The 19775-nt window shown below is 39.0% G+C and overlaps 1 protein-coding gene across 1 annotated transcript in view; it reads left to right on the top strand.

Moving 5' to 3' along the window:
- OSBPL11 (oxysterol binding protein like 11) overlaps nt 1–19516 on the top strand; it is a 51383-nt gene extending 31867 nt beyond the window's left edge. The window contains exons 8-13 of the mRNA XM_015819134.1: nt 1543–1683; nt 5348–5846; nt 10202–10388; nt 13578–13760; nt 15649–15802; nt 17783–19516. Coding sequence (XP_015674620.1) covers nt 1543–1683; nt 5348–5846; nt 10202–10388; nt 13578–13760; nt 15649–15802; nt 17783–17860 — 1242 coding nt within the window. The 3' untranslated portion in view covers nt 17861–19516. The remainder of the gene's footprint in view (nt 1–1542; nt 1684–5347; nt 5847–10201; nt 10389–13577; nt 13761–15648; nt 15803–17782) is intronic.
- Nucleotides 19517–19775: the final 259 nt, after the last annotated feature.

Below are 19775 nucleotides of genomic sequence, written 5' to 3'. Positions count from 1 at the left end.
GTTTATTACTTTTCACTGTTTTTTTAAGCAACAAATGTTGCTGAATATTGGGACAAATGAACATTAGTGAGACTGTAATTAATGTAGCTATATGTTGTTTTAAAATAATATGTGGGTTGAACCATGAAAACTTTCAAGGAATGCAGATCAAGAACTTCTAGGGGAATTTAATAGTAATTTGTTTTGCTTGACCTAGATAAAGGGATGTTTTGTAATATTAACAAGCTAGTAAAAGTATACTGTAATTAAATAATAAAAGATAGATAAATTATTGCGGGAAGATGAAAGTAAAGGATTTATTGTATTAGTTTTGTAGCTACTGTTAGTTCTTTGTAGCTTTCTTTTCTTTGGGCCACTCCTCTGGTTATTATTTCTCCTTTTTATCCCATATTGTTTGAGTACAGAAATAACTAAGGAGCAGAGATGGCTTTGAGCCTATGTAGTTGCTCCATTTCTGCTTTCTTCTCTTGGCAGAGATGAGGTGGTTGTGATTACCATCCATCATAATTCTATGCCATAGGACTATATATTCTTATTTGCACTTGATTTACGAGGGCAAAAGCTCTGAGAGTGCTATTTTGTGGTTGTTTTAACCATTCAGTCATGTCGGACACTTGGTGACTTTATAGGCAAGTGCTCTCCATGCTTCCCTATCAAGCACAATGTCTTTCAGTTGTTGGAGATTCATCTTTGTATCAGTTTGGGTGCTATCAAGCCAGCGTGTTCTTTGCTTGCCCCTTTTCCTTGTTCCACTAACTATTCCTGGCATTGTTGACTTCTCCAGTGAATTTGCCAACATGACATGGCCAAAGTAAATCAGATGTTGTCTTGAAATTTTGGGAGTGCTATTTAACCAGGCTGTAATAATTGCCAGCTCTTGGCTTCTGATGACTGAGAAGGCATCTGGATAGCTGTTGCAGTAATAAAAATATCCAATGACATCTGTACATGGACTATAGCCTAAGGAAATGTCACAACTCCAGTGACATATGACATGCAGAAATGAAACCAAGCCACGTTATAAACAAAACTGAATAAACAATTAACTTGAATTCTGGTGAAAGTTCTGATAACCTGATAGAGTGATAGAATCTAGACATGTGTGTGCTTGTTGGGAGAGTGTGAAGAGAAGAGCAGGGAAGAGAAATAGAAAGTGATATTTCGTCTACAGCAACAGTTCCCTCTGGAAGACATGACAGCTAGATATAGACAGGCAGTTTTCTTCTACGGGTTTATCTCTAGAAGAGATTTAATGAATGTTTACTGCAAATTCCACATTGTAACATAATTTAATATATGAGCTGGTTGCATTGTCAATGCTAAAAAAAACCCAAACTATTATAGGATCTTATTATAGTCTATGGCCTCATCTGTTGGTAAGCTAAAAGAAGGAGAATGTATACATATTGATATCATTGTTTAAGAAAAGAAAAATCATTTGTGGCATTTAAGAAGTTGTCTGTACTGAGTTATGGCACCAAAAAAGTTTAGAATACTAAATAATTTTAAATACCTTGTGGTTTTTTTTGGAATTTATCCCAGGAACCAGAGGAAATAAATCCAGAAGATGAGTTAGAAGACACATGTGAGAATAAAGAGGATGACCTTGGAGCTGTGGAAGAACAGCGCAGTGTTATCTTGCACCTTCTTTCTCAACTCAAACTTGGCATGGACTTAACAAGAGTAAGTTACTAAATATTGTTCTGTATTAAAGGCAAAGAAATGTACTCCTATAAACTGGAGTTTGTCCTAGCCATTCTATGTTACAGTTTGTTCAGAGAACTGACTTGGGATTCAACCATCATATTAAAATAGTAATATCAAACATGATGTTTAGGATTTGCCATTAATGGACCTGAAATGAGTGGCATGCTCTACGTTCAAAACTTGTTTAAGCTGGTAAATGTGAATTTAAGAAATGTTCATGGTGGAACTGTATAATTCATGCTATTGCATATCATTTGTATCCTCTTTGTACGTCAGCACATTAGGTACTTCCTTGATTGGTGAGATGCAGCAATAGTTTGTTGGCTTGCAAGATAGCCTTATGGGTCCAAAGTGCCTTGGAATACTATGAATCTGATTGGGATAAAATTGGGCTTTGGTTGGTCTTGTGAAATACTGATCAAAAAGTGTCAAAACTGACCCTTGTGGCCTTTGCCATTAGCAAAGAATGCTGGGAGCTGCATGGATATTACTCAAGTTGATAACCTTTATTTTTCAAAAAAAAAAAAGTGAGAGCATCAACTGATTAAATCACATGGGCTCATGTAGTGACTACTGTGACATATGAAAAAATGAGACTTAGAAAGTAAGTGGAGTAAATGGCAAAGAATATAAATTCAGGAATGAAAGAAAAAGAAAGAAAGAAATATATGCTGTGTATCTGTGATACTGAAAGAAAACTGTAATATATCAGAATGCAAATGGGCCTGGTGTTGTGGAGTAGAGTTGATGAATAGATGCAGGGGGTCAAGATATAAGAGTAACTATGAACAATGGATGTACACCAGAAAGTATGAATTGGTATCATCTAAATTGTGTGGTGCATATGAAAGTAGTAATCTGTGGGTTGTGATAGTTGCATGTGGTTTTGCTTGTGTGTTTAATTATAAGTTTATTCCTATGTATCCATGGAAAAGGAATGAATAAAAAAGCACAGTTGATTTGATCCTTCATGAAAGATTGTGAGAATATAAGTCAGAAAAACTGTCATTTTTCTATTTTTTGCTTATTAATAAAAATACAGCATGATAAACAAAAGAGATAAAATGAAACTTTAAAAAGAGATTTGTATATAGATATAAATTGTATACAGATATAAACATATACTTTTTTCTTTTAACATGCTATAAATCAAAAACCGATCTTCTTAGTTCTACAGTCTAAAGACATCTCAGAAGTCAACAATCCAAATAGCACATTTTCTAAATCCAATCTTTAATGTTTAGGATTTCATTTTCTTTCTATCTTCAGAAAAATATGGATATGGAAGAAAAAGAAAGAAGTGAAAGAAAAAAGGGTAAAAGTAAACTAGCTGCAGGAATAGAAAGTACTAGGGCTGTATCAAAAAATTAGAAGGTAGATTATTCTCCCAAGAGAATGAATGGAAATTGGCTGTAAGGAAAAAGACTTGGAACAGAATGAAAGGAATTTTGTTTTAGCACCTCACAGAAATGTGTGAAGTTATGCTAATGGAAAGTAACAAAAAAGAATGTTTGATGGAACAAGAAGCTGAAAGAGACTGTCGATGAGAAAAATACACTTGACAGAATGAAAGTTGAACCTGGGAGAGTGTGAGATTTGCTGTATAATGTGCATAAAGCAAAAATAGTCCCTGAGAATTGGATTAAAGAGAGCAAGCCTTGATTAAGATTCAAAGAGGATGTAAATTAAAAATGTTGTTGGAAATTAAAAAATAGTTTTGCAGAATGGGTGAAAAGGGCTAAAAAAGGATCCTCCAGCAAAGCTAATGGAATGGAATTAAGGGTGACATTATTTGGGATGAAACTGAAGTGGGAAATCCTAGAAAGATTTATCCCAAGAACAAAATTGAAATAAATGCTGGAAAAACCTTGTGTCCAAAAAAAAGGATAAAAAAAAAAATGCTCCGAGAATCTTTAAAAATGGCAAATTTGCAGATGTAGAAGGTATAACTGAAAACATGTTAAAATGTTGATATGATTGTGTGAGTTTTCTAGTATGCGTATGCATGTGCACATGTGTGTACATCTGTAACTGATGATAAGACTGCAGTGGCCCTTTTCCCTCTATAACAGAAAAAGACTGAATGCAAAAAATAATAATAATAATAATAATACAGAGCAATTAGTTTGTTAAGTCTGCCTGAAAAGCTGTTTGGCAGAATTTTGATTGTCACTAAGTAAAATAAGTTCAGAGTGGCTTTATGCCAGGCAGAAAGTGTCAGGTTTGATTTTCAACAAGTCCTTGTCAAACATATGAATGTGAGAAAGTAAGTTTATTGTTATGTTTGTTGATTTGGAGAAAACATATGGTAAGAGGAATTATGGACTGTTTTGGTGTGACTATGAAATTTAAGGTTGGTTGCTGAATGCAATAAAAGCAGTATGAGATGATGAAAGTAAAAGCTGGTGTGAGACTAAATTGGAAAGTTAATGAACGGTTCAGCATAGAGCAGGGAATGAGACAAGGATTTGTGATGTCCCCTCGGCTATACAGAAATATAGAGGAAACACATGTGCAAATGTTAGAAGTGATTTGGATGTCTGTGCATACAAGTGATACCATGTCTTTCTTTTTTTTAGAAGAATCCAAATGCTCTGTAATAAATGTAAAATTGGATGTGCATTGAACATTATGAGTCTGCAAGTTAATGTATCAAAGACTGAAGTAGTTGTGTTTGATGGGGAAAATGGAATGAACATTTGTTACTTTACAGTTGCGTGCCTTGGTAGAATATTTCTTAAAGAGGGAAAGGTAGCTAAATCAATTTTAAGATGTGCAAAGGCTGGTTGAAAAGGAGCGGGGGTAGCATGTGTTCTGTTGTCAAAAGAACCCAAAATAGCTAAGAATGCGCTGTGGCCTACATGTGAGTTGGGCGTACAAAAAGAAACTTAAAAAATAAGTCGAATACAACAGGAACGGGTTGCTTAAGAAGAGTTTATGACATAACACAAAAGTGTAGGGTCCAGACTAAATGGCTCCTAAATGAATTTGGATTATAAATGTTAGTGATCAATGAAATAGGTAAAACTTGTACAAGCCAGGCCAAAGCAATGATTGCTTACAAGAATAAAGTGTATAGAAAAATATAGTGAACAGTGATAGTTTAAACTATCTTCTCCTTCTTCTCCTCCTTCTCCTTCCTCCTCCACCTCCTCCCTCTTCCCCTTCCCCTCTTCCTCTCCCTCCTCCCTCCTCCCCCTTTCTTTTTCTCTTAGCAATAGCACTTACACTTATATCGCTCTTCATAGCGCTTTACAACGCTCTGTACACAGTTTACAGAATCAGCATATTGCTCCTAATAATCTGGGTCCTCATTTTACTGACCTCAGAAGGATGCAAGGCTGAGTCATCTCTTCCTCCTCCTCTTTCTTTTCCTCCTCCTCCTCCTCCTCCCCCCTTCCCATTCCCCTTCTCCTCCCTCCCTCCCTTTAATTCCAAAATATCTTGTGGAAGCATCAAAGCACTGTGAATGAGAAAATATCAAACACTAAAAGCCGCAAATGTACATCTGTCATATATGCCATTGTGCCTTCCACTAAAGCTTTTTCCTCCCCTTGTTGGTGCTCAAAAAAAAAAAAAAGAGAAGAAAATCAGAAAGTCGTTATGTATGTTTCTGTAATATCGTTTTCTTTTATTGTAGGTGGTTCTTCCCACTTTTATTTTAGAGAAGCGCTCTTTATTGGAAATGTATGCCGATTTCTTGTCCCATCCAGATCTGTTCATTTCCATTTCCAATGGCACAAGTCCCGAGGAGAGGATGATCCGTTTTGTTGAGTATTATCTCACTTCCTTTCACGAAGGACGCAAAGGGGCAATTGCCAAAAAACCGTACAATCCAATCATTGGAGAAACCTTTCACTGTTCGTGGAAGACAATGAAGAGCGATGTACTGAATGGCACTAATAGTAACTCTTCCTCTCATTCTGCCTCTGAGCAAGTGCCTGTTTCAGAAGAGAGCCAGGCTCAAGAAGAGTCCGACTCGTACACCATCCGATTTGTTGCAGAACAAGTGTCTCATCATCCTCCGGTCTCAGGGTTCTATGCTGAATGTGTGGAGAGAAAGATGTGTGTTAACGCCCACGTTTGGACAAAAAGTAAATTCCTAGGCATGTCAATAGGAGTAACCATGATTGGTGAAGGTAAGCGGGAGATGTTGTGGTGCTCCTTACACTCTTTGAACAGTTGCGATCTACAGCTCTGGACAGTTGCATTTTAGAAAGAATGTTATTATGCGTCAAGCTATGATGTATTGCTAATCCTTTGACCGCAGCCTGCTCCCATCTCACGACTTCCTAAAGTGTTAAGATAACAGGCTGGTAATTATTGGTAGTCCTTGACTTACGATCACAACTGAGCCCAAAATTTCTGCTGCTAAGCAGGAAAGTTGTCCCGTTTTACCACCTTTTGGCCACAGTTAAAGAAATCACTGCGGTTGTTAAGTGAATCGTGCGGTCATTAAGTGAATCTGGCTTCCCCCATTGACTTTGCTTGCTGGAAGCCAGCTGGGTAGGTTACAGAGGGTGAACACCTGACCCTGGGACAGTGCAACTGTCACAAATACATGTCGGTTGCCAAGCATCCAACTATTGATCACTTGATCCTGGGTATGCTGCAACGGTTGTAAGTGTGAAAACTGGTCATAAAAGTCACATTTTAAGTGTTGTAATTTCGGTCACTAAAAAATGGTTGTACGTCGAGGACTACCTATATGGAAGTTGGAAAGAGACCTAGGAGATACTCCACTGTGGTCTGTGCCTGGTGTGGAAATAACACTATAGCAGGGGTAGGCAACCTTGGCTCTTTTATGACTTGTGGACTTCAACTCCCAGAATTCCTGAGCCAGCCATGCTGGCTCAGGAATTCTGGGAGTTGAAGTCCACGAGTCATAAAGAGCCAAGGTTGCCTACCCCTGAACTATAGCATCCCTAACAAATGGCCATGCAGCTAGTAGTTAAATATTTAAAGTGAAAAGAAGATCGCCATGTAAGGTTCTGCCTCGGCTGTCTACCCAGGAAAGCATGACTCTTGAAACGAACATTATTTCAAAGGAAACTTTTACTGAGAGAAAGTGATTGCAAGGCAGTCAGGCAGAACCTGAAGTTTCCGCTTAAACCATTAAGCTAAATTCCCCAATATGCAAACCCCACCCCAATGCCCCAGTCCATCAGCAGCCAATCCGCTGGTGTGAAGGTGTTATGAGAACTCTGAGCCAAGGTGATAACAAGTTGTCTAACACGGGTCACCAACCCCCGGTCCGTGGACCGGCACCGGTCTGCAGCCTACCAACAAGCGGGTCGTACAAACAAGCAAAGTCCATCCTCGGGATGCAGGCAGTATTCAAAACCACGCCCCCTCTGGTCCGTGGAAAAACCTTTCTCCACGGCATTGGTCCCCGGTGCCCAAAAGGTTGGGGACCTCTGGTCTAACAAGTCTGATGGCCCATCTCCCCCTCTCCCAAATTCCCATGCAGATACATCAAAGCAAAGCAACAAATTCTCTACTCCCCAATTTAAATCCCCCCTCCCCTCGGAACGACAGCGTTCCGACAGGGACCTGACATGCCATTTCTAAGGCAGTTTGTTGTTTAGTAACTCCTATCCCTAGGAAGTTCTTCCTGATGTCCAGTTGTAATCTGTTGCTATGTAATTTATACCCATTATTCCTTTTCTATCTGCCTGAAAGGCCCCTGAACAAATCTACAATGTCTTTTATATCAGAAGTCCCCAACCTTTTGGGCACCAGGGACTGGTTTTACGGAAGACAATTTTTCCAGGGACTGGGAGGGGGGGAAAGGGGGGGAGGCATTATATTTATTCCAAATTTTCTAAATAAACAAACAAATAAATAATGCACTTTATTTCTATTATTATAACATTGCATTAGATTAGACCAGTGACTTTCTGCTTCTAAGAAAGTGGGAGGGAAAAGAGACAGTCCTAAAGTCAGCCTTCCACCAAACCAAACCAAAGACCCAGCACGTTGAGGAAGTGCTTAGAAAACCATTGAGAGGGGGGGACGGTACCGGTCCGTGGACCAGGGATTGGGGACCCCTGTTTTATATGATAGCACTTCATGTACTTGAATACAACTATTATGTCTCCCCACAGTCTTCCCTTCTCCAGAATAAACACATACAACACCTCCACATCATAAGCTTTTCCTTCCAGGCTCCTTATCATCTTGGTTGCAATCCCCTGGGCACACCTTGAAGGTTTGGCAATGTCAATTCTTAAGATGCAGCACCAAGAACTAAACTTGACGTTCCAGATGTGCTTTTACCAATGTAGAATAGAGATACGATATCCTCTCTTGATTAAATCCTTCTGTTGATGCAGTTTAGGACTGAACTTGCTTCTTTTGCAGCTGTATCACACTATTGCTTGCCTGTGATCCACCATTTCCTGAACTCACCTTTCATTTTTTCCTTTCCATATGAAAGACTGTGTTATCTGTGTTGAAATTCACCTTCCTGGATTTTCTCTTTGTTCTGGTTTATCAAAGCCCTTCTGAATCTTGATACTGCCCTCTTTGCTATCCCTCCTCATTTTTATCTCAAGAGAATTTTTTTTTCTATTTACTAATTTCTCCTGCAAGTTGTTTATACACATCAGGGCCTAGAATAGAACTCAGTATAAAATAACTCTTTTAGTGACCTTCCATAGCTACGACAGCAATTAAACGATCAATTCTTGCATTTTTGACCTTCACAGGTCCCAAAACCAAAGGAAAACTGAAGAAGGATTATAAGCACGGGGGCAGTTTTGCTTAGTGATCATTGAACTTAACAACAGAGTTGCAGGTCTCATTCTGTTAAATGAGAACTACTTGTAATCATTCCATCTTGACATGATGCCCTTGATATATTTTTTATATGGATATGATTGTTCTGAATCCAACTAACGCTAATATCGTCCAGTCTGTATTTTGCCATATTCTCCACTATGATCTCATGGGAGGGCTTGCTATGATAAATCAATGCCGGATCCTGCCGAACAATGCATTTTGCTCTTGTCTGGGAAAAACCAGATTTTTAAAAAAAATGAAATATGAAGTGCCTTATAAGTGCAGACAAAGACAATTGCTCTGCTAATTAATTGTAATAAAGGCTTCTCTAAATCACAAAGGAGCAAGGAGAAATGTTTTGAGAGTTATAACAAACTTTGTAATACCGCTGGAATATAGTTTTTTTTTTTTAAGAAGCAAGATGGCTTTTAGGTTTCAAGATTGAAGAGATAATTAATGTGGCTTCAGTCTTCACAGGTTTCCTAATTTCCACATGTGAACTTTGTTTCCCAATCGGGCGATGTGTTGTGTTTCATCCAGTTTATTTTTCAGTTTTTCTTCTGCTTGTGCATTCCCATTTATGCCACGTCTTAGGTCCATAAACCCTTTTGCTGAATCTGTAATATTACCTATAAATGGGTAATGCATATCCAGCCCAGGAGTAGCAGTGAAAAATGCCAGTTTTGCTCCACATCTCATGTTTGTAATATGAAGCTATGTGGCAATATTTATCAGTTTTGGTTTTTGTTTTTAATTAGATTTTTTTAAGTCCTGCCTTTATTATCACCTCAGAATAGCATGAATTTAGGGGAATGGGAATATAGAAATCAATGCACAAAAAGCAAGATATTCCCCAGGTGTACTGGACTACAGAGCTAATAATGCTAACCCAGCAGAACCATTTGCCATAATGGCTAAGAGCAGACCTGGGCATTCTATGGCCCACGGACCACATCCGGCCTGTGATGGCCTATGGGCCACATCCGATCCTTTAGCTGTCTCTGTTTGACCCACAGCAGTGGCCACGGCAGCCCTATTGGTTTGGCCCTCCACAACAGTCCCAGTTTCCCATGTGGCCTCTTGGGAAAATTAATTGCCCACCCCTGGCTAAGAGGATTGTGGGGTTTGCTGTGCAACTCTACTTGATGGCATCAGCCCTCACTTTGGGGCTTTCAAACTTATTTCTCCAAACCCCTGGTCCAGAGGGCGCAGGCCTTCTGAAAAGCGGGTGACAAGCTCCACTTTTTCTTCTGCATTTTAGTGATTAAATTGGGGGGGGGGAACCCTCCCCCATAGGGGACTAAACTTTTTCATATTTTTTTCTTAATCCCATGGAATCTATTCAAGTCCTCACAGAACCCTAAAGTTCTGTGGAATTCAGTTTGAAAAACCCGATTAAACCTGAACGGATTAATTAATTCCTGTTGGGTAAACTGCCCAGATCCTGTTTTCTCTCTTTACAATGAATATGTTTCCCCCAAGTCGAGTTCATTTAGTACTAAAAAAAAAAAAGATTATTTTTGTTTGCTATCATTTAAGTTATACTGTATTTGCAAAACTGACTGGTAATATAGAATGAAAATGATACCAAAATGCAAGGTATGCCTAGAGATCCAGTGTAGACCTCTGCAAATCCTGTGATGTGAGCACGGAAGACATGAGCTGTGTTTAGTTAATGTGGATTTCATAGTTATTCTTTCCTCCCTGACAGGTACTTTGAGTCTTCTGGAACTTGGAGAGGAATACACATTCTCCTTGCCTTGTGCATATGCTCGATCAATTTTGACAGTCCCCTGGGTAGAACTGGGAGGGAAAGTCAGTGTTAATTGTGCAAAAACTGGATATTCTGCAAGTATTACGTTTCATACCAAGCCTTTCTATGGTGGCAAACTTCACCGGCAAGTATTTCCCTCGGCAGGACTTTGTTTTTTTGTTTTTGTTTTTAATTGTAGTGCTATGCAATATTGTAAATGGATTGTGTGTGTTTCTGAAGTCCTCTTGAAATGAGATACTAGAAATTAAAGTACTTATGTCTCAATTCATCTTTCTGTTTATGCTAGAGACTTGGAAAATGCATTGAAAGAAGTCAAATCATTTTTGTAAAATGCTTTTAAATTTGATTCCAAAGTAACCTTTAATGGCGTTAGCAAAATTCTACAAATTTTGTCAGAATTATGTTCCAAGTAAAAACATCCAATAAATGCCTTTACTTAGCTTGACTCTAAGACTAGAAGTGCCAAACAATATGACTGGATAGGTGTTTTCTTACCTTTTTCCCACTTTTTTTTTTTTAAAAAAGAGGAATAATGGTTTCTTCAGCCTTATTTGAAGAACCTTAATGTATCATCTGGTGCATGTTCATCCAAAAAATAATACAGGTATTCCTCGACTTACAACAATTCGTTTAGTAACTGTTTGAAGTTACAACGGCACTGAAAAAAAGGAACCTATGACCGTTTTTCACACTTACGACCATTGCAGGTGATCAAATTTCAGATATTTGGCCACTGACTCATATTTATGAGGGTTGCCGTGTCCCAGGATCACGTGACCAAGCTTTGCAAACTTCTGACAAGCAAGGTCAATGGGTAAACCGGGTTCACTTTATTAACTTTTACAACATTTTTATTAACTTAACAGCTGCGGCAAAAAAGGTTGCAAAAATGGGGCAAAACTCACTTAACAAATGTCTCATTTAGCAACATAAATTTGGAGGTTCAGTTGTGATAGTAAGTTGAGGGCTACCCGTAACTGGTTTCAGTGGTTTTAGAAACATTTGGAAATGGTCTTCCAGGTCTTAATCTGAGAATACTATAGATATCCCAAGCTACATTCTGCAGTTTTCAGAATCTGACTTTCTGGTAGCCAATTGGCTACCAAGCCCGAGTCCAGGTTTCCCAAGACCAGGGGTAGGCAACCTTGGCTCTTTTATGACTCGTGGACTTCTACTTCCAGAATTCCTGAGCCAGCCATGCTGAGGGGAAAGGGAGCGTTTCCAAGATGAGCCATGCTGGCTCAGGAATTCTGGGAGTTGAAGTCCACGAGTCATAAAAGAGCCAAGGTTGCCTACCCCTGCCCAAGTCTTATTGTGACAGATCGGACTATTGCTGCACTCGTCAGAGGTTTACCTGCAATAAAAGGCAGTTCTTCTCGGTAGCGATGCTTGCACCTGAGAACGTTTTCCCCAGCCCCTGAAAACTGGGAAGGGTCTAGTAATGCACTTAGTCATGGGTGTCAAACTCGATCGCATCTCGTGATGTATCGCGATGTTTTTTTGCCTTTGCGGAGCTGGGGTGGGCGTGGCCTGCACATGACCCATCCGGCCCGTGGGCCGCCAGTTTGACACCCCTGCACTTAGTCCTCACTTACTGACTGCCTCATTTAGTGACTGTTGGAAGCTAACGATGGTGTAAAAAATTAGCTTTGCAACCGGTGCTTATATTTACAACCATCTTAGCATCCCGTGGCATGGCCTTTTGTGTATTTCACAACAGATTCGTGACAAGCAGTGCTAACAGAGAAGGCGGAAGTAAATTCACAAATTACAGTCATGTGATGTTTCACTTAGTGACCGAAGGAGAGGTGAAATTGTAAGCCTGTTGTGATCACGTAATTTTCCACTTAGCAACTGAGGCAGTTAGCAACCGCGTTGTCTGTCCCAGTTGTGGTCACTAAGCGTGAACTATCTATAAATCTTTTAGGCAGCCTTTGAAGACTCTTCTCTTTCCTGTATGAATACTGGATGTGCTTTTTAAACGTGTACTTTTCTTTCTTCCTTTGTGAATTTTGAATACTTTATAGTTTTTTCAGTTTAATACTCGTAGTTGCCATTGGATGGGAAGCAGCGTAGAATTAGATTAAATAAGAAATAAAACCAAGTACTTGATCTGTTCATTCAAAATCTAGAAAATGTTTATTATTGAGCTACGCAAATCAAATCACTATTCCAGTGACTGTGATTCTCCAGAAATCTGTCTTTTAGAAGGGGATTGGTGTCTGGTGTTCTGGATGTAGTCTGGTCCTAAGTCATTCTACAGTGCTAGGATTACACTTTGGGGAAAAAACAGAACATTCTAGAGGACACTGGGATGGTCCATACCCAGAATACGTTTATTGAAATTAGACCTTTCGCAAGAAAGAAAAATATTATAGCATTGTTGCACAGCAGTATTTGGAAGTATCTGTATGTGTAGCTCACATTTTCCATAAGACTTTGGCTAATTTTTTTCAGCTATTTTGTCTGTCCTTAGAGAAAAAGGACAGAAAAAGTGTTCTTTTAAATACTGCTGTAACAAGGAGTGGTGTTTTTCAGAACTTTCTCAGGAATTTTATATTCACTGTACATTTCATAGGGAATATATTGCTAATGGCCGAAATTCTGCAACATGAATGGCTTCTTTGCTTAAATAAATGTTGTGATTTATTTCTGGCTGTGGTAGTATTATTTGTAATTGTTTCTACTAATTAATTGTATTATTTGAACGGTATCGGTTTAAAACTTTCTGCAGAACAATATATAAAATGAATTTAATTGATTGATACTGTAGGTGGAAAAGCAAGATAGATTTCCCTGATCAGTGTATCAGAAAAACCTGCAGCTTTTTATCCATTCCAAATTTACTGCCTATTAGAATGTATATTGAGTATAATATCTCTCCTAAAGAGGCATTCATAGTCTCAGCTAAACTCTATAGTGTAAGCAAAAAATATTGTTTTAATGGTATATTAAATTGGGCAAAGATATATTGTTATTTTATTCATTGTACTTTTAATATTACTTGATATATACCACATGCTTTTTAGCAATATATTTATTATCCTGTATTGGGTGATTATTAATACTAAAAAACAATTTTATTCATTTCACATGAAGATTAATGAAGAGAATGTAAAAAGTGAAGAGTTTTCATTAGCATTGAAAATGCAGGTTGTTGTTTTTTTAATAGGGATGTAAATAAGATTGCAGGCAGGTGGCCATTTTTAACTGTCCCAAGTTCTGCATTACTTCTTGTTTCCATATTTGAGCAATAGATTATTTTCATCTGATGGTTATCTTTTATCACATCTTTTTTTTCTGCTGCTTTCAGGGTCACGGGTGAGGTGAAGCAGAACGCTACTAACACAGTGGTTTGTAAAGTACAAGGTGAATGGAATAGTATCCTTGAGTTCACTTACAGTAACGGAGAAACTAAATGTATGGATTTGTCAAAGTTGTCTGTGACACGGAAAAGGGTGCGGCCCATAGAGAAGCAAGGGCCATTCGAGTCCAGGTGAGGAAAAAATTGTATGTTTTCAAAATTCTCTCTTAATAGAATACAACCTTTAAATGCGTGCAGTATGTAGTTCAGACTAGACCAGGGGTAGGCAACCTTGGCTCTTTTATGACTCGTGGACTTCAACTCCCAGAATTCCTGAGCCAGCATAGCTGGCTCAGGAATTCTGGGAGTTGAAGTCCACGAGTCATAAAAGAGCCAAGGTTGCCTACCCCTGGACTAGACGATTCCTCTCATTTTCAACTGAAGATCATTATTTGACAATCCAGCTTTTGTACGTGTGTTTTGTATGTCTATTACAGCAGTCAAATTATGGCCCGCAAGTGGCATGTGGTCCTCCTCAGACACACATTCAATTTTAGGCTATTGGATCTGGGAGGAGGGATCGACCTTAGCTGTTTTTAAAGAATAAAACTGGAAATAATATATTGTCAAGAGGCATTTCGTTTCCATTCATGAATGTAAAAACCTAATCATACCTTCCAAATGGGCTGGAAAATTGGTTCTGTCCCTTGCTGGGATGTTACTATTTTTCTGGTGATATCACCTTCCAGTGTCTTAATTGGTTGGAGGAGCAGGATGCAGCCCCTCACCAAGGAAAAGCTGTCTACCCCTGTCCTAGATTGTTCATCAGTGCAACTTGTTCATTCACAGTCTTGTTTCCAGTTGTATCTAACTTGAGTATAATGGCAATAATTTACTCCTCTTTATCAAGTGTGCCCAGTTGTTAAATATTGAGTTTTCCAATCTTTTTTTTTCAGGGAGACATATCATATAGGAAATGTAGGGATGTCTTAACTCTTTAAGTGGGCGATAGTTTCATTCTAGGGCACACTGAAATATAACCAATAGTTGGGCATTTCCTTGTGTCTTTCAGTGTCTCTTTACATAAATCAGGGAGGAATCATCCATTCTCTTAATTGGAAAACTAACCACAGATACAGATATCACATGTGGTCCCCCAGTTATACCAATTACCGTCTGAATGTGGTGGGATGGGGCTTTGTGGTGATCTTGAAATACAATGCTAAATTCCTCATTTTGGGTGGGGGGGGACATAGTATCTTGGACGTTGCATGAGAACACTGGAAGAAATTACAGATGGGCTGCTTGTTTAGTGCTACTGTGAGATTTCAGGTGTTAGTTGGATAGAATTTTAAAAGGTGACCTTATAATCCAGTGTTTCTCAACCTCCCCAGCTGGCATGCCTTAAAGTTGCTAAAGTTGAGAAACATTATTCTAATCCTTTGCCTTATAATGATTGTTTGAGCTGAAATAGGCCTGAGGGGGATATTTGTAAGATCAGGGGAATTGTTAGCAAAAAAAACAAAGGATGAAACAAGTATTCATTCTGGTTTAGAGGCTCTATTTTTAGACAACAAAGTGTTTGGATGAAGAAGGTGATAATACCAGCCTTCTCCCCCCCTCCCCCCAATGGGATGATTATAAGTGAATTATGGGAATGAGAATGGGAAAGGGCTGAGGAAAATTTAAAGGGGTGATAGTGGGAAGGGAAGGGAACATAACCCATAGTTTTAACCAAGGGATAAGAAAAACTGCTTTAGTTAGCGAGTGCACTTCCAGGACCCAGTTGAGGGGCAAAGCAGATCTGGGCAGCTGTTGGAAAGAAGCACTTATTTTCAGCCTACCAATCATGCAATATTTGAGAACTGTCATGGAGGGGTTTTTTTTTGTTGTTGTTCAAATAAATTCATGAGCCCAGCACCTGAAGGACAGTAAGAGCAGGTTCCTGGAGTATTCAGTAAATAGTCTTTCTGCCCTCATGCTACCATTTTACATCTATTGTGGTTATACTCCTGGTCTTGCCTTTAATAAAGGTTGCAATAGCTTCAGCTTGAATTCCCTTCCTCCCTGTCAAATTCAGGAAACTGTGGCAACACGTGACAGAGTCCTTGAGGCAAGGGGACATTGAAAAGGCCACAGAGCATAAGAAAGTCCTTGAAGAACAACAGAGAAATGAGGAGAGGCTCCGGATGGAGACAGGCACCCCGTGGCAGACAAAATACTTCGTTAAGGATGTAAGTAATGAAACTTAAACAGAAGAGCAGAAAGGTGAACCTTCAAACCCCAAATAGGACCATTGCTGCATGCTTAGCTTTGAAACACCATTGAGGCCTCAACTGCTGGCTCCTCTGTGTGAGTTTCAAGGCCTGCAGCAGATATGAGGGTATCTTTCCAGGAGGGCATTTTCTCCTGCCTGTTTTTGTTTCTTGGCATTGCACAGTCTGCATCTAAACAGAAGTAACAATGCAAGATAAGTTCCTTCTTCCATAGATACAAGATGGAAACCCCTCAGCCAGTGCCTGGTGGGCTTCTCCAGATACTTCAGGTCCCCTTACGCTTTTTTCTCTCTCTCTGCTTTGGACATCTTTGCATGTGCAAAGGAAGCTGAGAAGAGATACGATGGCACTGAGAGGGTTGCAAGCGCTGCTCTCTTTTGTTCTGCTTCTATTCCTCCCTCCCCAATATATCTTTCCTAGCCCCAATACAGATTCACACTTTTTCTGTCTGTTTTACAAGTTTTGAAATGGTCACTTTGGCTCGGCTTCTTTGTAGAATCATAGAGTTGAAAGGAAGGGGCAGTTCCAGCAACAATCCTCTGTCCGGTACAGGGACCCGTTTTTAAGGCTTGTGCTGAGCGATGGTTGGGCACATACTTCAGAGGGAAGCTTATAGTAAATGTTTCTTTGTTTGCTTTTCTGGCTCCTGCTGAGCTGAAATCTGCCTTGTTGTAATTTAAGACTATTATCCCACTCTAGACATTAGAGAAGGAGTCCTGGCTTTCCTCCAAGCAATAGCTCTTCAGGTAGTGAAATGTGACCACCTCATCTGCCCCTTTTACCCCAAAGCTTATCATGCCCATTTTTCTTAGACTCTGGTAAGGTCCAGATTTCACACACCTGGTCATTCTCGTAGTAGCCCTTCCCTGCATTTTTCCTATTGTGGTTCTAGAACTGGGCATAGTATCTGGGGATGAGGTTTAAGCAATGCAGAATGCAGAATAAGTGATAAGCATTCATAGGGGAGGTTTTGGTCAGTCTGGCTTGTTTACTTCAGCATTGGTTCTGTAGGCATTCAAATTGATTATACACCTCAGGGAAAAGGATAAAATAAGTATATATTGCCTAGATAAGGGGAGGAAGTTAAAAGCCAAGTTGCTAAATTTTATCTACTTTCTGTGTGCATATAGCATGAACTACTTAAAATACATCCCAGTTACTGACATAATTCTTTGTCAGATATTAAATTAACAAAATGTTCTTGCCTTCTATTTTTATTGTAAAACTGCTGTCTGATCTCGGATTGTAAATATACTTGATCTGTCTACTTTCTTTCACATTTATTCCTTGGATTGCTGATGGAGATGGGCAGTAGCTAAGATGAGCTCATGGCTAGAATGGGATTTAGCAAGGCAGCTATGCTGACTTACAACACAAGTCCAGATCATTAACATAAGTGTAATGTACTAGGAAAATGTCTCAAAACTGGCACCAGACTATAGATTGTGCTTTTAAGGTACAGATAACCTATTATCTCTTTTAGCTAGAATGCAACCCATAGTTTTTTCCATGTGAGAATGGGTCTCAGTGTTCTGGGCTTGCATAACTGCTTTTTTTCTATGTACTTTCATGTCCACCAGAGGGCACTCTTCCCTTTTAAGTTTTAAACTATCCACAATGGCCTACAACAGTGGTCTCCAACCTTGGCAACTTTACGACTCGTGGACTTCAACTCCCAGAATTCCTCAGCCAGCATCTGGAAGTTGAAGTCCAAAAGTCATACAGTTGCCAAGGTTGGAGATCCCTGGCCTACAATGTCCAAGCTTGGTCTGCTGTGACTTTCAGCTACAGTGAGTGGGAATAATCAAATTATAGTTTGGGATCTTATGAGTTAATGATATACAAAGCTACAGACTATTTGATGTTTAGGGCAACGTGTGTTTGCTGTTGGGCTAATGTGGAAACCATTCAAGCATTCAGTCTGTTCTCTCTTTGCAGGGAGATGGCTGGATTTATTATAATCCTCTCTGGAAAAGGATGCCTGCAGTACAAAATCATGAAGTGGACACTAACTAGATGCATTTCTTCATAATAATAATTCTTCTCTTTTGTCTAATCTGTACAACTTCCAAAATGCTGTATCTTGACTATGAGTCCTTTTGGATTTTTATACAATTGCACAAAATTAAATAAGCAGAAAAAGAATAAACCTTCTAGGGCACTTTAAAGTTGTAGAAAATCAAAAGGTAGGTAAAAGGACATTTCCAGCTATGTTTCTACTCCCTCATTTAAAAACCTACAACCTTATTTGGCACACAACATTTTATTTGGACATTGTCTTTTTAAGCACACTCTGCAAAAGCTGCCTAAGATTTCTTTTTTGAAAAAACAAAAAAATCAACTTAGCTGCAGAGGCATTGAGAATTGGCTAGGCTATTTTGCTCCAATGGATATACATCCGGAATAAAACCCAAACAGTGTTTTTCAAATCTGGGGTTCAGTTTGCACCCATTTCTGAACTACTTTAGTGCTCCTGTCAAGAGAAGCCACCTTTTTGCTGCTTCGGATTACCTTTGCTGAAAATTATGAAGAGGAGAACTTTTCATAGATCTGACCTTGGAATCAGTGTTATGAGATGCCTGGATGAGAACTTGATACTACTTTTTAAAGCTGTTTCTTGGAGGCAGTGCGTGCATAGCTGTGGAATAATGGGGGATTCATGTAAGCTACAACATATTTAAAACATTGTAGTGTAGATTAGAATTGATTAAGGGGTGTTTTTTCCCTCCTGTCTGTAAAAAAATGACGTGGAAGAGGAAGATGGGGCAGAGGGTAAAATTCAGACCAATTTCCATTTTTTTTCCCAGCCTCATTTCCTTAGTGAGGTGTTTGTAATTGTTTCACACTGTAAATACCATGAAAATATTTAGTCTCCTTATAAAAGAAGATTGAGACTTGAATTATGCAACTTTTTTTTTTAAAAAAAAAGTTACTTTCTTTATCTCTCTGCCCCCCTCTCTCTCCTTAACATCTGCAAAACAGAGTTAATGTTCTGAGCTGTCCGGGCGAGTAATTTAATTTCTCTGTTCAAAGTCAAGCATTTGTATGTGCCCATCAAGTAGAAGGACTGTACCTTTAATTTTTCTATAGTACCTGAAAAGGCTTGCTTTTTTGCTATGGGGGTGCATACAAAACCAAATGCAATCTGATATCAGGAACCCATGGTCAGGTAAATGTACCCCTTGTCTTTTATATTACCAATATTTTATTGAAGTCCAAGAATTGCTGGCAATTAAGAATAGTACTGATTTATGGCTTTCATTCTTATTACTATGAGCTACCTTAATTTTTCTAAGAGTTGTGCCTTATTCTATTTCTTATGATGTAGTCTTCCAATCAGTGTATATACCATAGTCAACAAAAAACAGCCCCTCCCTTCCATCATGAAAATGTATGTGTATGTGTGTTTGTCAAGTGCTTTTATTTTTCTTCCATACACAGGGACATATTAGTATATTTAACCACCCAAGTGTGGTTTAATAACCACGCTTACGTTCCACAAAGGCTAAAAAGAACTCAGAGGAATGAGCTGCATACAGGTTGATATTCCCTTGTATTTTTTTTTCTTTTTGTTGTGAAATGCACTGAAACCTTACTGTGAGTTGTGTATGATACCATGTGTGATTAATGGGGAGGGACGGAAATAAAATGATCAAAAGGAAATTTTGTTTTCTCTGTTTTAATAATAATGAAGTAATCGCCGCTGATTGTACTTGGCGCTGCAGAGGGTGGATGCTAAGTTTCCAATGCTTTTAATTGCTGATAGTATCTCTCTTCTTCCTCCCTTATAAAACTCACATGCCAGTTTATGGTGATTCTAGGTAATTGAACGATATACTGCAGTGGTGGCGAACCTATGGCACGGGTGCCAGAGGCAGCACTCAGAGCCCTTTCTGTGGGCACACGCGCCATCGACCCAGTCCTAGGCCTT

The sequence above is a fragment of the Protobothrops mucrosquamatus genome, unplaced genomic scaffold, assembly GCF_001527695.2.
Source record: "Protobothrops mucrosquamatus isolate PMUCROS unplaced genomic scaffold, P.Mucros_1.0 scaffold863, whole genome shotgun sequence".
In the NCBI taxonomy this organism is placed as follows: Eukaryota; Metazoa; Chordata; class Lepidosauria; order Squamata; family Viperidae; genus Protobothrops; species Protobothrops mucrosquamatus.
The sequence above is the reverse complement of the archived record's forward strand: the minus strand, read 5'-3'. Positions and strand labels throughout refer to the sequence as shown.